This window comes from Oreochromis niloticus, linkage group LG3 (assembly GCF_001858045.2).
Source record: "Oreochromis niloticus isolate F11D_XX linkage group LG3, O_niloticus_UMD_NMBU, whole genome shotgun sequence".
NCBI classification, from domain to species: Eukaryota; Metazoa; Chordata; class Actinopteri; order Cichliformes; family Cichlidae; genus Oreochromis; species Oreochromis niloticus.
In genome coordinates, this window is record NC_031967.2 from 27,775,026 (window position 1) to 27,791,578 (window position 16,553).

At 40.1% G+C, this 16,553-nt stretch overlaps 1 protein-coding gene across 1 annotated transcript in view; it reads left to right on the forward strand.

The window, feature by feature from the left end:
- Positions 1-16,553, forward strand: part of si:cabz01007794.1 (mucin-5AC) — a 67,295-nt gene that overhangs the window by 22,540 nt on the left and 28,202 nt on the right. The window contains exons 12-15 of the mRNA XM_025904788.1: positions 10,981-11,076; positions 11,511-11,664; positions 11,813-11,991; positions 12,180-12,368. Coding sequence (XP_025760573.1) covers positions 10,981-11,076; positions 11,511-11,664; positions 11,813-11,991; positions 12,180-12,368 — 618 coding nt within the window. The remainder of the gene's footprint in view (positions 1-10,980; positions 11,077-11,510; positions 11,665-11,812; positions 11,992-12,179; positions 12,369-16,553) is intronic.

Genomic DNA, 16,553 nt, shown 5'->3' on the forward strand with positions numbered 1-16,553 from the left:
AGATGGTGAAGGTTTGCTGCGTTTGTTGAACAGTGTTGTAGTAAAACCAGGGAAAATGAAACTTGCTCCTGTTAAATATTCTTAAGTCTTTTGCTGTATAAATAGTGGTATTTATTTTTCAAAAGATACAGTAAATAATGTTAGTAGTGGGTGATTTTTATGTAAACACTGTCATGATTTTATGTAAACATTTTGTCTTTTATAAACTGTAAATGACATGGATTCTACATTGTAACTGATGTGATGTTCTATAAAGTGGTTTTAATAATAAAAAAAGAGGCAAAACTTAGTTTGTTTCTTTATTAAATTTTTGAACAGTGGTACTCAGTCAGTACATATTCAGTAAATGCAAATTATTTACATGGCAGTGCACTACAGGTATAAATCTAGACCCCTAGATAAAACATTATGGCATTATAGCAGTGACAACTCCTCCACAGTAGCAGGTGGGATTTTTCTTTTTTGAGGATGGCTCCTTTTACCTTTCACTACGGATGGTCTGTTTATGTTTTGATCAAGAGCCTTTTTTTGGGCAGCTGAAGAGGAGAAGTCTATCTTATGGCCAACCTCTGGCTGTATCTTGGTCATATTACCAGGCAAAACCCAGTATGCAGGTTCATCTGTAACAGTCCTTGTGCCACAGATCCGCACTGTTGCTTCTACATTAAACAGAAGAGCAGCGACATGGCTGCAGGTCTCCACGCCTCCGGCCATACAGGTGCAGTGGGCGTCTTCAACCTTCCCTGTGATGCTCACAGTGACCCATGGCTGCAATGCTGGTTCATTCAGTCTTTGAGAGTGCAGGACCTGAAACACACACAGACAAAGTTCATTTAAAGACAAGAACTATGAGCCAAGGCCGACACAAATGTGTTTTATCTACTTTATCATAAATGTAACAAGTGTTTAGAAAGTTAGCACATACATGTCATTTTTCATTTTTTTATGCATCCATCTATAGAACGCTGCATGTTATATTCTAAATCTGCCTGTTCTCTGTCAGAAACCTGCCTGCAGAAAATGAACCTAAAGTATGTAATGTAAGGATGTCATCACTTTAGAGATGGAGAAAGCATAAAGTGACAATTATGAAACACTTAATATGATAAGGAGATTCTGCAGGTCATTAATCAATGTATAAAATTAAAATAAAATGTATTTTTAGTGACACAGGATACAAACACAGAAGCAAGATGTATATTTAAATTATTTATAATAAATATGAATAAATCATTGCAATTTCTTTAACCATAAAGAATAACTAAATCCTTCAGGACAATGTCTCATCAATGCACTGAACTCACAATGTTATCCACCTAACAGCCTCCACATGTTCTCACTGTAATTTCCCCTCATGAATGAATTTATGCTGCACTAATCTGAATGTTTGGGGGAAAATCAAACGCATTTCACACGCAGTACTCGAGCTGACTTACCTTTGTTTGAATGACGACTTGTACTCGCTGACTGCACAGATAAGGTACGAAAATATGTGAGGCTATGTCAGTAGCGGTTGGTCTTCAGGGTTTCTACTCCACGGCCGTGTTTCATACAGGTCCACATTTCCAATGCATGCTATTTTCTGCAAGTACCGCTGCTTCGCCTCTGGACGCAATCGGTCTCTATACAGTCCATTCTCCAAAGTTGTCTGGGTCTTTACTCCACTGCCGTATTTCATATGGGTTCAAATTTGCGATGCACTCTATTTTTTTTAAGTACCGCTGCTTCGCCTCTGGACGCAATCTGTCTCTATACCGTCCGTTTTCTTTGGAGCTGCTTTTAAGCATGATTCTTGTCGACGTTGTTCCAACACAGTGGCCGTTTATCAATGCCCAAGTACGCGAGTACGTACTCGCGTTCTCGGTGAGTACGTACTCGCCGAGAACGCAAGGGAGTATGTACCCGCCGAGAACGCGAGCACGGACTCGTGGGCCGTTTCTCAATTCTCAAGTACGCGAGCACGGACTCGTGATTTGTACAGTCGGAACACCAGCGTACGTGATGATGTCACAGGTCCGGAGTTTTTACTGCCGTCCCCTCTTAATGTAACTGTGAGTAACATGTTATGAAGCTTAACTTTAATCACAGCCAAACCGGTTTACTCAGGAACAAATAAAACACTGAAATAAACCAAACATTAACATTTAGAAGTGATCTAAGTGACTTATATATCATTTGTAACCACACTAGCGAAACCTCTATTAATAAAAATAGTGTACATGTACATACGTGTACATACCTTAATAAAAACAAGCAGGTGAGATGTTAGAACACTTTTATTTCTATTCTAGTGGACACTCAATACTATAGACAGCTGCTGGGGTTTCTTTAACCTGAGTAGTGAGAAGACCGCGAGCGGGGTGGGGGGGGGGGGTGAAAACGATGTGCCGGGAGTCCGCTGTTGAGTTTTGGACGAAATGCATTCTGGGATATATAGCTGTCCCAAGTCCACGCCGATGCATGCTCGATAAAATGGGCGGATCGAGAACACACATCCGGGACTTTTTCGCGTTCTCGGCTTGATGCGTACTTCGAATTGGAACAGTACTTGGTCTCCGACTGATGACATATCACGAGTACACGAGAACGCAAGTACGCACAAGTACGCATATTGATAAACGCCCAGTGTCTCTTTTGATTCGTAGACCCCGAAAATGGCGCCGCGCTTCGCGGCGTGACGTCAACTCCAAAGCCCTATTCTTCCTCAGTCAAACAGCAGCACTCATGCGATTGTTTTGCCCCCTGAGCTCCAGGTGTTGTGCTAGACAGCGATTGTGATTGCCGTCCGCGGGAGCGCGCAGCTGCTTAAAGCTGTAGCATACAATACAATACAATACAATTTTATTTATATAGCACATTTAAAAACCCGAAGGCACACCAAAGTGCTTCACAGTAACATGTAGAGTCAACATAAATCAATAACAGGGTACAAATCAGGCACTAGCACAGACAGGATAGAGGCACTAACAGACCAGGAGATTTAGGTAAATACAAAATCTGCTAAGACAAAAACAGCAGTAAAATTGATAAAAAATAATAATAAATTTAATAAAATCTAATAAAAGATTTAACAGATTAAAATTTAAAAGATTAAAAGGGTGTTAACTGGTCAGGAAAGCCAAGTCAAACAGATATGCTTTTAATCTTGATTTAAAGGATTGGACAGAATCCAAGGCTCGAATAGAAGCAGGGAGGCTATTCCAAAGTTTGGGTGCAGCTGAAGCAAAGGCACGATCGCCTCTGGTCTTCAGTCTAAGCTTAGGTTGGGCCAGAAGTAATTGATCTGATGATCTTAATGCACGACAAGGGGTGTGCAAATTAAGGAGATCAGTGAGGTAGCTGGGTGCAGTGTTGTTCAGGATTTTAAACGTGAGTAACAAGATTTTAAACTCAATACGATATTTGATTGGTAAATATCAGCATCCAGATTACTTACAGATTACTTACAGCTACTTCCGTGCAGCTGATATAAGATGCGGTAAGCGGAACACAGCTTCAACCGTCTGTTTCTTGAAAAATAGTAACGGACCGCGTTTCCTTTTTAGTAACAGTAACGGCGTTGTAACAATAGGAATAGTAATTAGTTAGATTACTCGTTACTGAAAAAAGTAACGCCATTAGTAACGCCGTTATTCCCATCACTGTATATGAATATGCTCAAGAGTCTATTTGAGCTAAAAACGTGATATATATATGTATATTTTAAATCAGTAACATAGAGAAAATGTTTTTGGATAACAAACGAGTTATATTTTAAACACTGTTTGAATAATCAAAGAGATATTTATAAAGAGCAGGCTACAACAGACATCCTTACCGGGAGCAGAGAAACACGCTGTATTGTCTCTTTTTGCCACACCAGAAACGCTCTGTGTAGATAGCAAAGTCTGCGCTGTGGGAGTGTCTGGACCCTCCACGCCGGGATCTGCCGCACAACCTCGCACTGGTCCCCAGGGGCACGGCAAACTTGTAAGCCCTAGTTCAGCTCCCGAAAAATATGCTTGAGTTGTTCTTGTGTCCAACAAAAACGAGTTCTAATATGTTTTATTTTTAATGTTACTGCGTTGAAGTTAGCACAATTTAAATTCAAAAAATTATTAGTCTCTTAAATGAATGGCATCTTGACAGGGACTCGGTGAATGGCTTACAAAAAACTAATACGTTGTTTTACATCTTGTGCACTTGGGTACACTCCAATGAAACTCGAAAAGTGGGACACACAATATGGAGATGATGACTTGGCTTTTGTTAGGGAGGAGTGTAAGTATAGAGAGGAGGAATTCCTACTTCCCATTCATGTACTCTGCAATGTGCATTCCATTTGGGTGCATTGTACCGTCTGCCAGAGGGCAGCAGATCAAAAAGTCTGTGTCCAGGGTGTGAGGGGTCTGTAATGATTTTCCCTGCCCATTTCCTGGTTCTTGAGAGGTACAGATCCTGGATGGAGGGCAGAGGGGGCGCCGATGATCCTTTCTGCTGCCCGTACAGTCCGCTGCAGTCTGCTCCTGTCCTGTTTAGTGGCTGCACCATACCAGACTGTGATGGAGGAGCACAGGACAGACTCAGTGACCGCAGTGTAGAACTGGATTAGCAGCTCCTGTGGAAGACTGTACTTCCCCAGTTATCTCAGGAAGTACAGGGTGGGCCATTTATATGGATACACCTGTTACGGGTCCGAAATTGAGGACGAGAGTAAAACAACGATGGTCCAGAAGAGGTCGGTCAAACAATTGATTTTAATGAATACACGCAGCGTGGGGAGACGTACACTGGAAAACATCAGTTGTAAATCCCCCGTCCAAAAATACACTTCAGATTGCTTTTATAACATCAGGGTATTATAACACCCCCTCTTGCGTTTACAAGCACATAATTTGCATCTTAAGAACATTATTTGCCTCTTATACAGATAATGATCAATTTTAAGAGATAAATGCAGAGACAGGAGTTCCCCTTTCTGGCATCCTTTTCCAAATATGGTGATGAGGTTAGGCCTTTGAGGTCCCCATGGACTTGTCCTCCTCTTTGGCCCATCTTCTGTCACCTGTTACTAGGCAAACTCAAATGCAACAAGAAGCTGAATACATTCAGGCCTTTGCTCAGCTACTATTTTACTGTAACAATATACTCAGCATATAAGCTTTTAAGATTATAGATTTAACTCAATGATTTAAAGTGGGTGTAACTGCACCTGTAATAAACATGTTAATATTTGATTATGATAACCCCTGTAATACAGATTATAACATAATGCCAGCAACTTCAATAAATGCTTGGATGAAATGATAATTAATGCAATGATAAAGATGATGGTTATGTAAAATAATCCCTGTAATTCTACACACCGTAATAAAATGGGAATGGTTGGGGATATTAAAGTCCTGTTTGTGGCACATTAGTATATGTGAGGGGGCAAACTCCTCAAGATGGGTGGTGACCATGGTGGCCATTTAGAAGTCGGCCATCTTGGATACAACTTTTGTTTTTTCAATAGGAAGAGGGCCATGTGACACATCAAACTTATTGGTAATGTCACAAGAAAAACAATGGTGTGCTTGGTTTCAACGTAACCTTATTCTTTCATGAGTTATTTACAAGTTTCTCTTTGTTCACAGCCATTGACATGTCGAAGAGGTTAACACGTGAGGAGCGGATCGAAATTGTGTTGATATCTGGTGAACGCAGTAACCGGGTCATTGCAGCAGATTTCAAAACAAGACACCCTACGAGACCACCCATCTCCCATGCTACAGTTAGCAAACTGCTTGCTAAGTTTCGTGAAACTGGTTCAGTGTTGGATTTGCCAAAATGTTGACGCAAGAAAACTGTCACTAATGAAGAAACATCAGTGGCTGTCCTAGCTTGATTCAGCAAGAGCCCACGGTGTAGCACTCGCCGCATGTCACTGGAAAGTGGCATTAGTCGAACATCCTTTCAGCGGATATTAGCTACTCACAAATGGCACCCTTACAAACTCCAGCTACTGCAGCATCTCAACGAGGATGACCCAGATCGGCGCACAAAATTTGCAGAATGGGCAAAACAAAAATTGGAACAGGACCCTCAGTTCACGCAGAAGATTTTGTTCAGTGATGAGGCAAACTTTTATGTGAATGGTGAAGTTAACAAACAAAACCACCGCTATTGGTCTGACACTAACCCACATTGGATGGATCCCTCCAAGACTGTTGGAACAACAAAAGTGATGGTTTAGTGTGGTATATGGGGTACAATGATAGTGGGTCCATTCTTCATCAATGAAACCTCAAGGCCACTGGATATTTGAAATTGCTATATGATGATGTGTTTCCCTCTTTATGCACTGAAGCTGGCACGTTCCCTGAGTTTTTCCAGCAAGATGGTGCACCACCACATTATGGGTGCCAGGTCCGAGCATTCCTAGATGAACAGTTTCCTGGAAAGCGGATTGGTCGTCGTGGGCCAGTTGAATGGCCCCAAAGGTCTCCCGATCTGGCCCCCTTAGACTTTTATCTTTGGGGTCATCTGAAGGCAATTGTCTATGGTGTGAAGATACGAGATGTACAGCACCTGAAACTATGGATACTGGATGCCTGTGCTGGCATTTCTCCTGCAGTGTTGCTATCAGTGTGTGAAGAGTGGGAGAAGAGGGTTGCATTGACAATCCAACACAATGGGCAGCACATTGAACATATTTTGTGAGTGGTCAGAAACTTCTAAATAACTCATGAAAGAATAAAGTTACGTTGAAACCAAGTACACCATTGTTTTTCTTGTGACATTACCAATAAGTTTGATGTGTCACATGGCCCTCTTCCTATTGAAAAAACAAAAGTTGTATCCAAGATGGCTGACTTCTAAATGGCCACCATGGTCACCACCCATCTTGAGGAGTTTGCCCCCTCACATATACTAATGTGCCACAAACAGGACTTTAATATCACCAACCATTCCCATGTTATTACGGTGTATCCATATAAATGGCCCACCCTGTACTTCCTGAGATAACTGGGGAAGTACAGTCTTCCACAGGAGCTGCTAATCCAGTTCTACACTGCGGTCACTGAGTCTGTCCTGTGCTCCTCCATCACAGTCTGGTATGGTGCAGCCACTAAACAGGACAGGAGCAGACTGCAGCGGACTGTACGGGCAGCAGAAAGGATCATCGGCGCCCCCCCTGCCCTCCATCCAGGATCTGTACCTCTCAAGAACCAGGAAACGGGCAGGGAAAATCATCACAGAGTTTTCCCCCTCACATATACTAATGTGCCACAAACAGGACTTTAATATCACCAACCATTCCCATTTTATTACGGTGTATCCATATAAATGGCCCACCCTGCACATCCTCTGCTGGGTCTTTTTGAGGATGGAGTTGATGTTGGTCTCCCACTTCAGGTCCTGGGAGATGGTGGTACCCAGGAACTTGAAGATCTTCACAGTCGACACAGGGCTGTCTGATATGATGAGGGGGGGCAGAGTTGAGGGATGTCTCCTGAAGTCCACTCTCATCTCTACAGTTTTAAGAGTGTTCAGCTCCAGATTGTGCTGACTGCACCAGAGTACCAGCCATTCAATTTCCTGCCGGTATGCAGACTCATCACCATCCTGAATGAGGCCAATGACGGTGGTGTCATCTGCAAACTTTAGGAGTTTAACAGCCGAGTTCTTGGAGGTGCAGTCAATAGTGTAGCGGGAGAACAGTAGTGGTGAGAGGACACATCCTTGAGGGGCACCAATACTGAGGGACCGAGTTTCAGAGGTGATCTCCCCCAGCCTCACTTGTTGCTTTCTGTCTGTCAGGAATGTGGTGATCCACTGACAGGTAGCTGGAGACGCACTGAGCTGGGAGAGTTTGGAAGAGAGAAGTTCAGGCACGATGGTGTTAAAAGCCGAACTAAAGTCCACAAACAGGACCCTGGCATAAGTTCCCGGGCCGTCGAGGTGTTGCAGGATGTAGTGCAGCCCCATATTCACTGCATCTGCACCCACCTGACCCCAAAAAACCCAGGGAAGCATACGACCAGTTTCATGTGCAGTAAACCAACCAGCACGGCCAGTTTTCCATATTAAAGGCATGACGAAGAAATAACTTCACGCCACTGACCCTGATTAATGCCAACAATGCACCCTGACTGACGGGTAAGAGTTCCCCCCTCATTCTTTCTCGGAAATTCTGACGTGGAAGTTAAGAAGCAGCAATGAAGATTTGATCTGCAATTGCAAAAACCTTAAAGCACCGAATAAAACTTAGGTGAACACAGATATCAGAACTTTAATGTACTGTGTACTTTTACAGTCAATACACTACACAATAAACAGAATAACATAAAGATCATATCCACAGGAAGAAACTACCCTGCTAAAAAAAAATGAAAGGAACATTTTGAAAGCACACAGATCATATGGACGATGGTGTCCTGATGGATCTCCTCCCAGATCTGGACCTTGATCTTCAGTCAAATCTTTAAAGTGGCCTTCTACTCAGGAGGACACTTATAACCCACTTCAGACAATGGAACATATTACGTTTACACAAATGGCTACGAGGAACAAACCGAGCTTTGTGCCTTGTGGCCATTTGTTGAGAGGTGCCTTGTGCCTTTGAGGCAGATCAATTTTCTTTAACGTTTCTGAATCAGTCAGTAGTATTATTTTGATATTTGAAAAAAAAGCCCAACCAGTTCAGTCAAATTTCTCCAAGTATGTATAAACCTGAATGCCTTTGTGAGCTGTTCAATCATTCTTTCTTTCTTGTACATTTTCAGAGTTAATAAAAAGATTTGGTAATTAGTCTCATTGCTGTTGGATGGGAGTACACGTTAAAGATTGAAGTAGATCCCCTGTTTTTACCACAATATCCATGTAGGTTGCATGCATTGTCAAGGAAGTGGTGCATTTAGAAACAAAACTCTAAAACAAAGAGGTGGAAAGACAAAATTCAGGTTTGTTTCAATGCGACACACCCTTAACCCTTATTCCTCGCCCCACCCTGATTACTAGAGTGATGGCAGAGTTTCACATGTAATGCTTTTGTAATGCTGGTCATTTTCTCCCCTCCCCTCTGCTTATTTAACAGTGACAGAAAGTGAACAGGTGTCAGTTGTTCATCTGGAAGCCACTGGGTACATCAGAAGCGGTCCAAGCCCGACCTGAGACTAAAACTACGTTGACAAAATCTGAGGAACGATATATCTTTAATTCAATTTGTACCATTATTTGCACTGGAGATAAGAAAACTTACAGGTAGGCAAAAACAATACATATGCAACATCATATCAGTTTTTAAATTAGTTTTTTTTTTTTTCAAAATCTGTTTAATTTTGCCATTCACTGTCTAACAGTGTCTTGTGAAGAGTATTAATTTATAATTTTAACAATAAATAAATTAGGATTGCAGTTAGTTTTCATTAGAATTTCATTAAATATATGTATAAAAATATTATAACCTAAATAACTTTTTTAGAGTCTGGAGTACTTTTGTTGTAAACTGAAAGAATATTAGGCTTACTTTCCAATGAAAATATATTAATCATTTAAAAACATAAACAAATTTATTACTTTCATTACTGGGTTAAATCTTAATGTTTCATTGCATTTATGGCACTCTTATGTCAGTTGCCAGTTTAGTTTGATTGTTTTTCTTATTTATTTGAGCAACTTTTCTTGTGATATTTGGTGGTGGGATTTATTAGCGTTTTATTTTGTGGTTTAATGTTCTGCTTTCGTGTAATTTAATTCCATATTTGTATCATCTGAAAAAACAAATTATGTTTTCTTGCTGCACTTAATTCTAGAGCCTGTACTGTAAGTGCTACTGATTATTTTGTAAAAGTCCTCACCGTTGTTATATAAACAACTCACCTTCTGCTTGTTTGGCTTTGACGTGCTTGCACTGGCCTCAGTGCTAAAGATATTGTAGAATGTGAGTGTGAGTGCACTCTGGTGGACAAATGATGTGATGAAAAAACCACACACCCACACAGAGAGAGAGAGAGAGAGAGAGAGAGAGAGTAGCTGTAATGAGAGTAAATGTTGTTAAATACAGTGCTGTAATAAACTTTACTTCACTTACTGTTAATAGTTAGAGTTTCCTCAATCTGTGTTATTCCCTCTGTTTCAGGCATGGACAGCAGACTAGTCCTCACTCTCCTGTTTGTGATGCTGACTGGGTGTTTCATGGGCACTTATGCTCAAAATAATACAACCAGTGTGACTCCAGCAACCAGCACAAACACTACCAGCAGCAACACCAACACCACCTCCAACACCAACACCACAGCACCATCCAGCAACACCAGCACATCAGCAACAACCAGTACGAACTCATTGGCCCCAAATGCTACGAGCATCACAACACCATCCAGCAACAACACCATCACCAATGCCAGCAGCAACACTGGCACCAACACCACCACCCCACCACCATCCAACACCACTGCAGCTCCAACAACACCTGCCCCACTAGTGCCTAACAGTAATGTGACAATTCTTAATGTGAGTAATGTAGAACAAAATTAAAAATAAATAAAATCATTAAAAAATATACATAAAATAATTAGTTAATTACTGAAGCAGAAGACTGAAGAAATCAGTATCAGGGGACAATAAAATAGCATTGATCAGTACCTATTAAAGTATACACTGCCCCACTTTCTAACATGGACCTTATTTATCCTTGCAGGACTCTCTTACTAAAGATAATTGCAGCAAGACACAGCTGTGTGTTTCTCAGCCCTCTGGCTGCGACCCCTCCAGTGGGACATGTTTCTTCCTTGGTGCCCAACCGCAGGGAGGTCAAAATTTTAGGTTTTCACTCACAGGAGACTCAGACGGCTACGTTGCTCTCACCCTGTCACGTAACACTACACAGGTATGTCAAATTTGATCATTTCAGTCTCATTGTTAAACAGTGAAGTTTAACAATGAGACAGTCTAGTATTTTGTAGTCATCGTCTTTATAGAGAGGTAACATTTACAACTTCTGGTTTTTCACCACAGGGAACCAATGACACAACCTACATCTGTGCAAATAACAATGGTGTAGTCAAATTCTTCAGTGCTCTTCTGAACAACGGCAAGCTGACTCTCACACCGGTGAGTTCCACTAGAAGTTAACCTTTTTGTTATTTGATTGGCATCGTTTAAAAAAGAAATATTTACAACATTTGTCCTATTTGGTTTACATTAAGGACTAAACAATAAACTTCCCCAATTTTCTTTTCTTTGTGTCATTAGTTTGATAAATGATCATTCTGCCTATCTGCCTTATTCTACCTAAAGATCTTGTGTTGCCTTAACCTGTATTTAACTGTAACAATAAAACACTGATTATCCTAATTACAACCAAACACTGTAAATTCTGTGAGTGCGTTCTGTGGTTGTAATTAAAGTACATACATAGATGCAGGTCTGCCTTCTGAGTCTTCTACTCAATATCAAGGCAAATGTTAATTAAACTATGACCATGAACATCAGTTAGAATAATATGAATTAAAACTCTTCTCTTTGTGATCTGTTTTCTTCTGCAGCTTAATGTCAACACTGTGAGGGGCAAAGTCAGTGGAAAGAACATCCAGTGTCAATTTGATGCCACAGTACCAGACTCTACTAGCACCAAAACGAGAGCAGACACAAGCACTACAAGTTTCTCAATGTCAGTCTCCAATGGAACTTACAATGCCGGTAAGCTAACACATCAACATCACATCATTTGCACCTTTAACAGACCTCTTTAATGATGGTTACAAAGACCATCACTGATAATATATTCATATGTTGTTATGCACTTTAAACACATCAGTGATCTTTTTTTCTCTGCTTGTTCTTTCAGCTTCTGATTCTTTGGGGAGCCCTGTTTTCCAAATAAGAACTAATGTGGTAGAACTGGGAAATGTTAATGCCACTATCAATAATCAGATTAATTCCAACACCACAGCACCATCCAACACGACTGCAGCTCCAACAATACCTGCCCCACTGGTGCCTGACAGTAATGTGACAATTGTTAATGTGAGTAATGTAGAAAAACTTAAAAATAAATAAAAATCATTTTAAAAAAATAAATAAAATAATTATTTAATTACTAAAGCAGAAGACTGAAGAAATCAGTATCAGGGGACAATAAAATAGCATTGATCAGTACCTATTAACATATACACTGCCCCACTTTCTAACATGGATCTTATTTATCCTTGCAGACCTCTATTACTAGAGATAATTGTAGCAAGACACAGCTGTGTGTTTCTCAGCCCTCTGGCTGCGACCCCTCCAGTGGGACATGTTTCTTCCTTGGTGCTCAACAGCTGGGAGGTCAAAATTTTAGGTTTTCACTCGCAGGACAATCAGACGGCTACGTTGCTCTCATCCTGTCACGTAACACTACACCGGTATGTCAAATTTTATCATTTCAGCACAGATAAAAATACAATAAAGTTTAACAATGAGACAGTCTAGTATTTTGTTAGTCGTCATCTTTATAGAGAGGTAACATTTACAACTTCTGGTTTTTCACCACAGGGAGTCAATGACACAACCTACATCTGTGCAAATAACAACAGTGTAGTCAATTACATAAGTGCTCTTCTCAACAACGGCAAGCTGACTCGCACAACGGTGAGTTCTACTAGCACACTTTTGAAAAACACTTTAGTAATACTTTTTTTATGGTCGGAGTGTTTGACAAATGCTCATTCTGCCTATCACTGCTTATGCCTTGTGTTTCCTTCACTTACATTGAAGTTTAATAATGAAGAAATTATTATCCTAATCACAACTAAGCTCTTCTCTTTGTGATCTGTTTTCTTCTGCAGCTTAATGTCAACAATGTGAAGGGCAAAGTCAGTGGAAAGAACATCCAGTGTCAATTTGATGCCACAATACCAGACTCTACTAGCACCACAACTAGAGCAGACACAAGCACTACAAGTTTCTCAGTGTCAGTCTCCACTGGAACTTACAATGCCAGTAAGCTAACACATCAACATCACATCATTTGCACCTTTAACAGACCTCTTTAATGATGGTTACACAGACCATCACTGACAATATATTCATATGTTGTTATGCACTTTAAACACATCAGTGATCTTTTTTTCTCTGCTTGTTCTTTCAGCTTCCGATGATCTGGGGAGCCCTGCTGCCCAAATAAGAACTAATGTGGTAGACCTGAGTAATGTTACTGCTGCCATCACCAATTTGATTAGTTCCAACTCCACCAACACCACCACCACCTCTGCGGCTAATGCAATTACAATCCAGCAATCACTGATGCAAGGTAAGAGTACCAGATAAGTTTTCTTCTTTCTTTTGGTTTAATACTTACCTGAGACTAGAACATGTGCTTCAGACATGAAACATGTAGAGTACTTAATGCTTGTTGTTCTGTTCTTCCTTCCTCACCTGTAGTTTTGCTGATCACTGTGGCCATCCTGAGTCTGAGCTGGCTATAAGGAAACTGAAACCTGCCCTACATAACAGATTAAAACTTCCCTATCCAACCATGCTACTATGTTTAAACTCACAGGTTTACTATCAACAGTATGTCCCAGACTGCTATGATTAATTTGTGTGAAAGGGTCACATTACAAATCAGAAGGACTGGTGGAGGGCAATCACTTTCATGAAGCTTTTTTTTGACTGCTTTTACAAGCAGTTAGAGATTTTGTTGGAATCTTTTGTAGAACTCTTTAAAACGGTGTGGTAAGATGGGGCACAACTGAATTATTAAGAGTAAACGAACACATAGTTTGAATTAAGTGAACCACAATCACGGCTTTTACCAGTGTGTGTAATTTATGCACATTTTGGGTAAAGGGTCTGGTACCCTTTAAACCCACATTTTTATTGTTAAGCAAAAACATTTGGTGAGTTTATGGTTACTTTGATTATTAAACTGCTAAACTGTGTAAAAAGAAACTGCTGGTAAATTTATCAAGACATTTTGTCAAAGAGCTGAAGAACCAAGAGGCTTTTGTTAACCATTGTTTGCCTTTGTCTACCCTTAGAACACCAAAAGCAAAATTCATTTGCTGATGATGACAATGATGCCAGCAAATGGCAGAGGTGCATTTAAAGAAAATTATGTTCTGATAATATATTTCTATTATATGTTGTTGATATGAATGTTGGTTGTTCAGCAGTGCCTTTACGATGATGCCTTCAGTGGCTGATGTTCACATGTGTTGCTTGCTTTTTAGCAGCTGTTCACAAATAATGTTATATTTGGTACTACTGAAAATGCTTGTGTAATGATTTTGTATTACATGTTTATGATTAAATATTTATCAATAAATTATTTTGTGTTTTCTGATGAATCTTACTAGATTTGAATTTGAACCTTTAACGTTTAGTCAATTTCAGTTATGGGTGTTCTCAAATGAAATTACTTAAAACTACAATATTTTCACTACATGCACTTTCCATTATAAGATGTTACAGTGCAGTTGTTTCTTGCTGTACATTAAAGAGTCAGCCAGATTAATCACTGCCCAGAGCTTGTGACCATAAGGATACGAATGCTTATCTAACTAAAACCAGCAGCTATAGCTCACAATTCACCCTATGCAGTGTTCAAGACCTGCTAGTATGTCACGAGAGTAACAAATAATACCACATCCCTGTCTGTGATTCAAGAGCAAAGATTTTACTGTAGCATAATAAGTTCTCTTTTTCATGTATGACATGTCAACTGATCTAGCATCTCAAAAATTTTATTACTTTCAGCCTGGAAACTTCATCCAGATGATTATTACAGCAATGGAGTCATTCTTCTTCAATGTGACCTAAAGAGGGCTCATTTCCACCTTGAATCCTATGTGATTTTTTAAATTTAAGACCCATGTCAAACATTTACTAAATAAATAATTAAATTTATTAAAACTGGGTGGGACTGGATGCTTTTGACTGGTGTTCGCTGAAACCACACAACATTTGTAAAGCACTAATGAAAGTACACGCAGAAAACAATGATGTGACATCATTAGGAGCAAATTGACTAGAAAATGAAAAGAATAGCAAAAAAAAAAAAAAGAAAAGAAAAGAAAAACAAAAGAAAAAGAACCCTGTGCGAGACCTGTGGGGTCTGTTCAGGTGTTACACATGTCAGTCTGGAATTTTATATTTCTTGCTATTAATAACCTTGTAAATTGTTTTGGGTAATATTTCTCAACACACTTCTTATTACTGAGTATATTTAGAGTCCATAATGAGCTGTTTGACCAAGAGTTTTGGATACAAACAAAACTTGGTGCGTGGAACATAAATGTGTAATGAGAAAAGGGAAAGAAAAAGAGAAAAGTCTATAACAACGATGTGGACAAAACATAAGAAACTAATGAAAACCTCAGAAGCAAGATTTGTTTAGAAGAAGGAAATGTAATATGTGGGTGTGTTGTCATTCATGCAAACAACACTGTGTTGTTTGCAAACTTACATGTTTGTTTGCACAAGAATAAATGAGGTAGAACAGTGTGTGATTTGTTATGCTCTGCTTCTATGCTTCTTTACTCTTTAAATTTTCATGTATTGGTTCTTATAAATACCATAGAGATGTAAATAGCTTACATCGGTCATTAATATCAGTTTGTCGATAAGTCATCTACTTGAAACTAGCTAAGAAACCAATAAAAGCTTCTGTGATTTTTTGGGAAAACCTATGAAAACTTTAAAAGGCTTGAAAATGTACTCTTTTCCTATGTTCTCAGTTACACTCTCTTTTTGAAAAAGTAACTATGTCAACTTAATATTGCCCCCATCCATTGCTGTCAGGTGTGCTTCCATCTCACATATCAATGCGGGTAAAACCTACACATACCAGTGTGACGGAGGCAGCATGGAGGGTCGCTTTGTGAACGTGTTTCTTCCTGGACAGAAGAAGACTCTCACCCTGTGTGAAGTGGAGGTGTATGCTGCCCCAGCAGGTAGAGCTTTAAGTGACTGGATCTGATCTGTGGAAACACATCTGCCTGATACTGATTCATGTCTGTTTTTTCCTTTCAACAATTTAGTCGAACCACTTCAAAATGTGGCCTTAAACAAACAAACAGTGCAGTCATCAACATGGAATGCAGTTGGGATACCCTTTAAAGGTGTCGATGGGTGCAGAACTGAATTCTGGGGTTATTCATGTTGTACCCACACATCGACACAGCAGAATCCCTGGTGGAGAGTAGACTTATTGGCTGTCTATAAAGTCACTGCTGTCACCATCATCAACAGACAAGACTGTTGTTCTGAAAGACTTCTTGGGGCACAGATCCTGATTGGAGACTCACTGGAGCAGAATGGCAACACAAATTCCAGGTGAGCCACAAGACCAAGGGCTTAGATTTGGCATGGACGGAAGGGACACGTCCCCACCAATATCCAGCGATTATTGAATTGTCCCCACCAATAATTTGATCTCTTCGAGTAAAGAAAAACCAACCCGATAGAAAGAAAAAAACGATCTGTCAACGTCTCATTCACCCAGCGGCGCAGAAAGAGTTAAATTACTTTCGCTACTGGAGTCCTACCTCATGTGACAAATATGGCCAATGTGATTGGCTGTGGCTTTCAGGGAGCTCTGTTTAGTT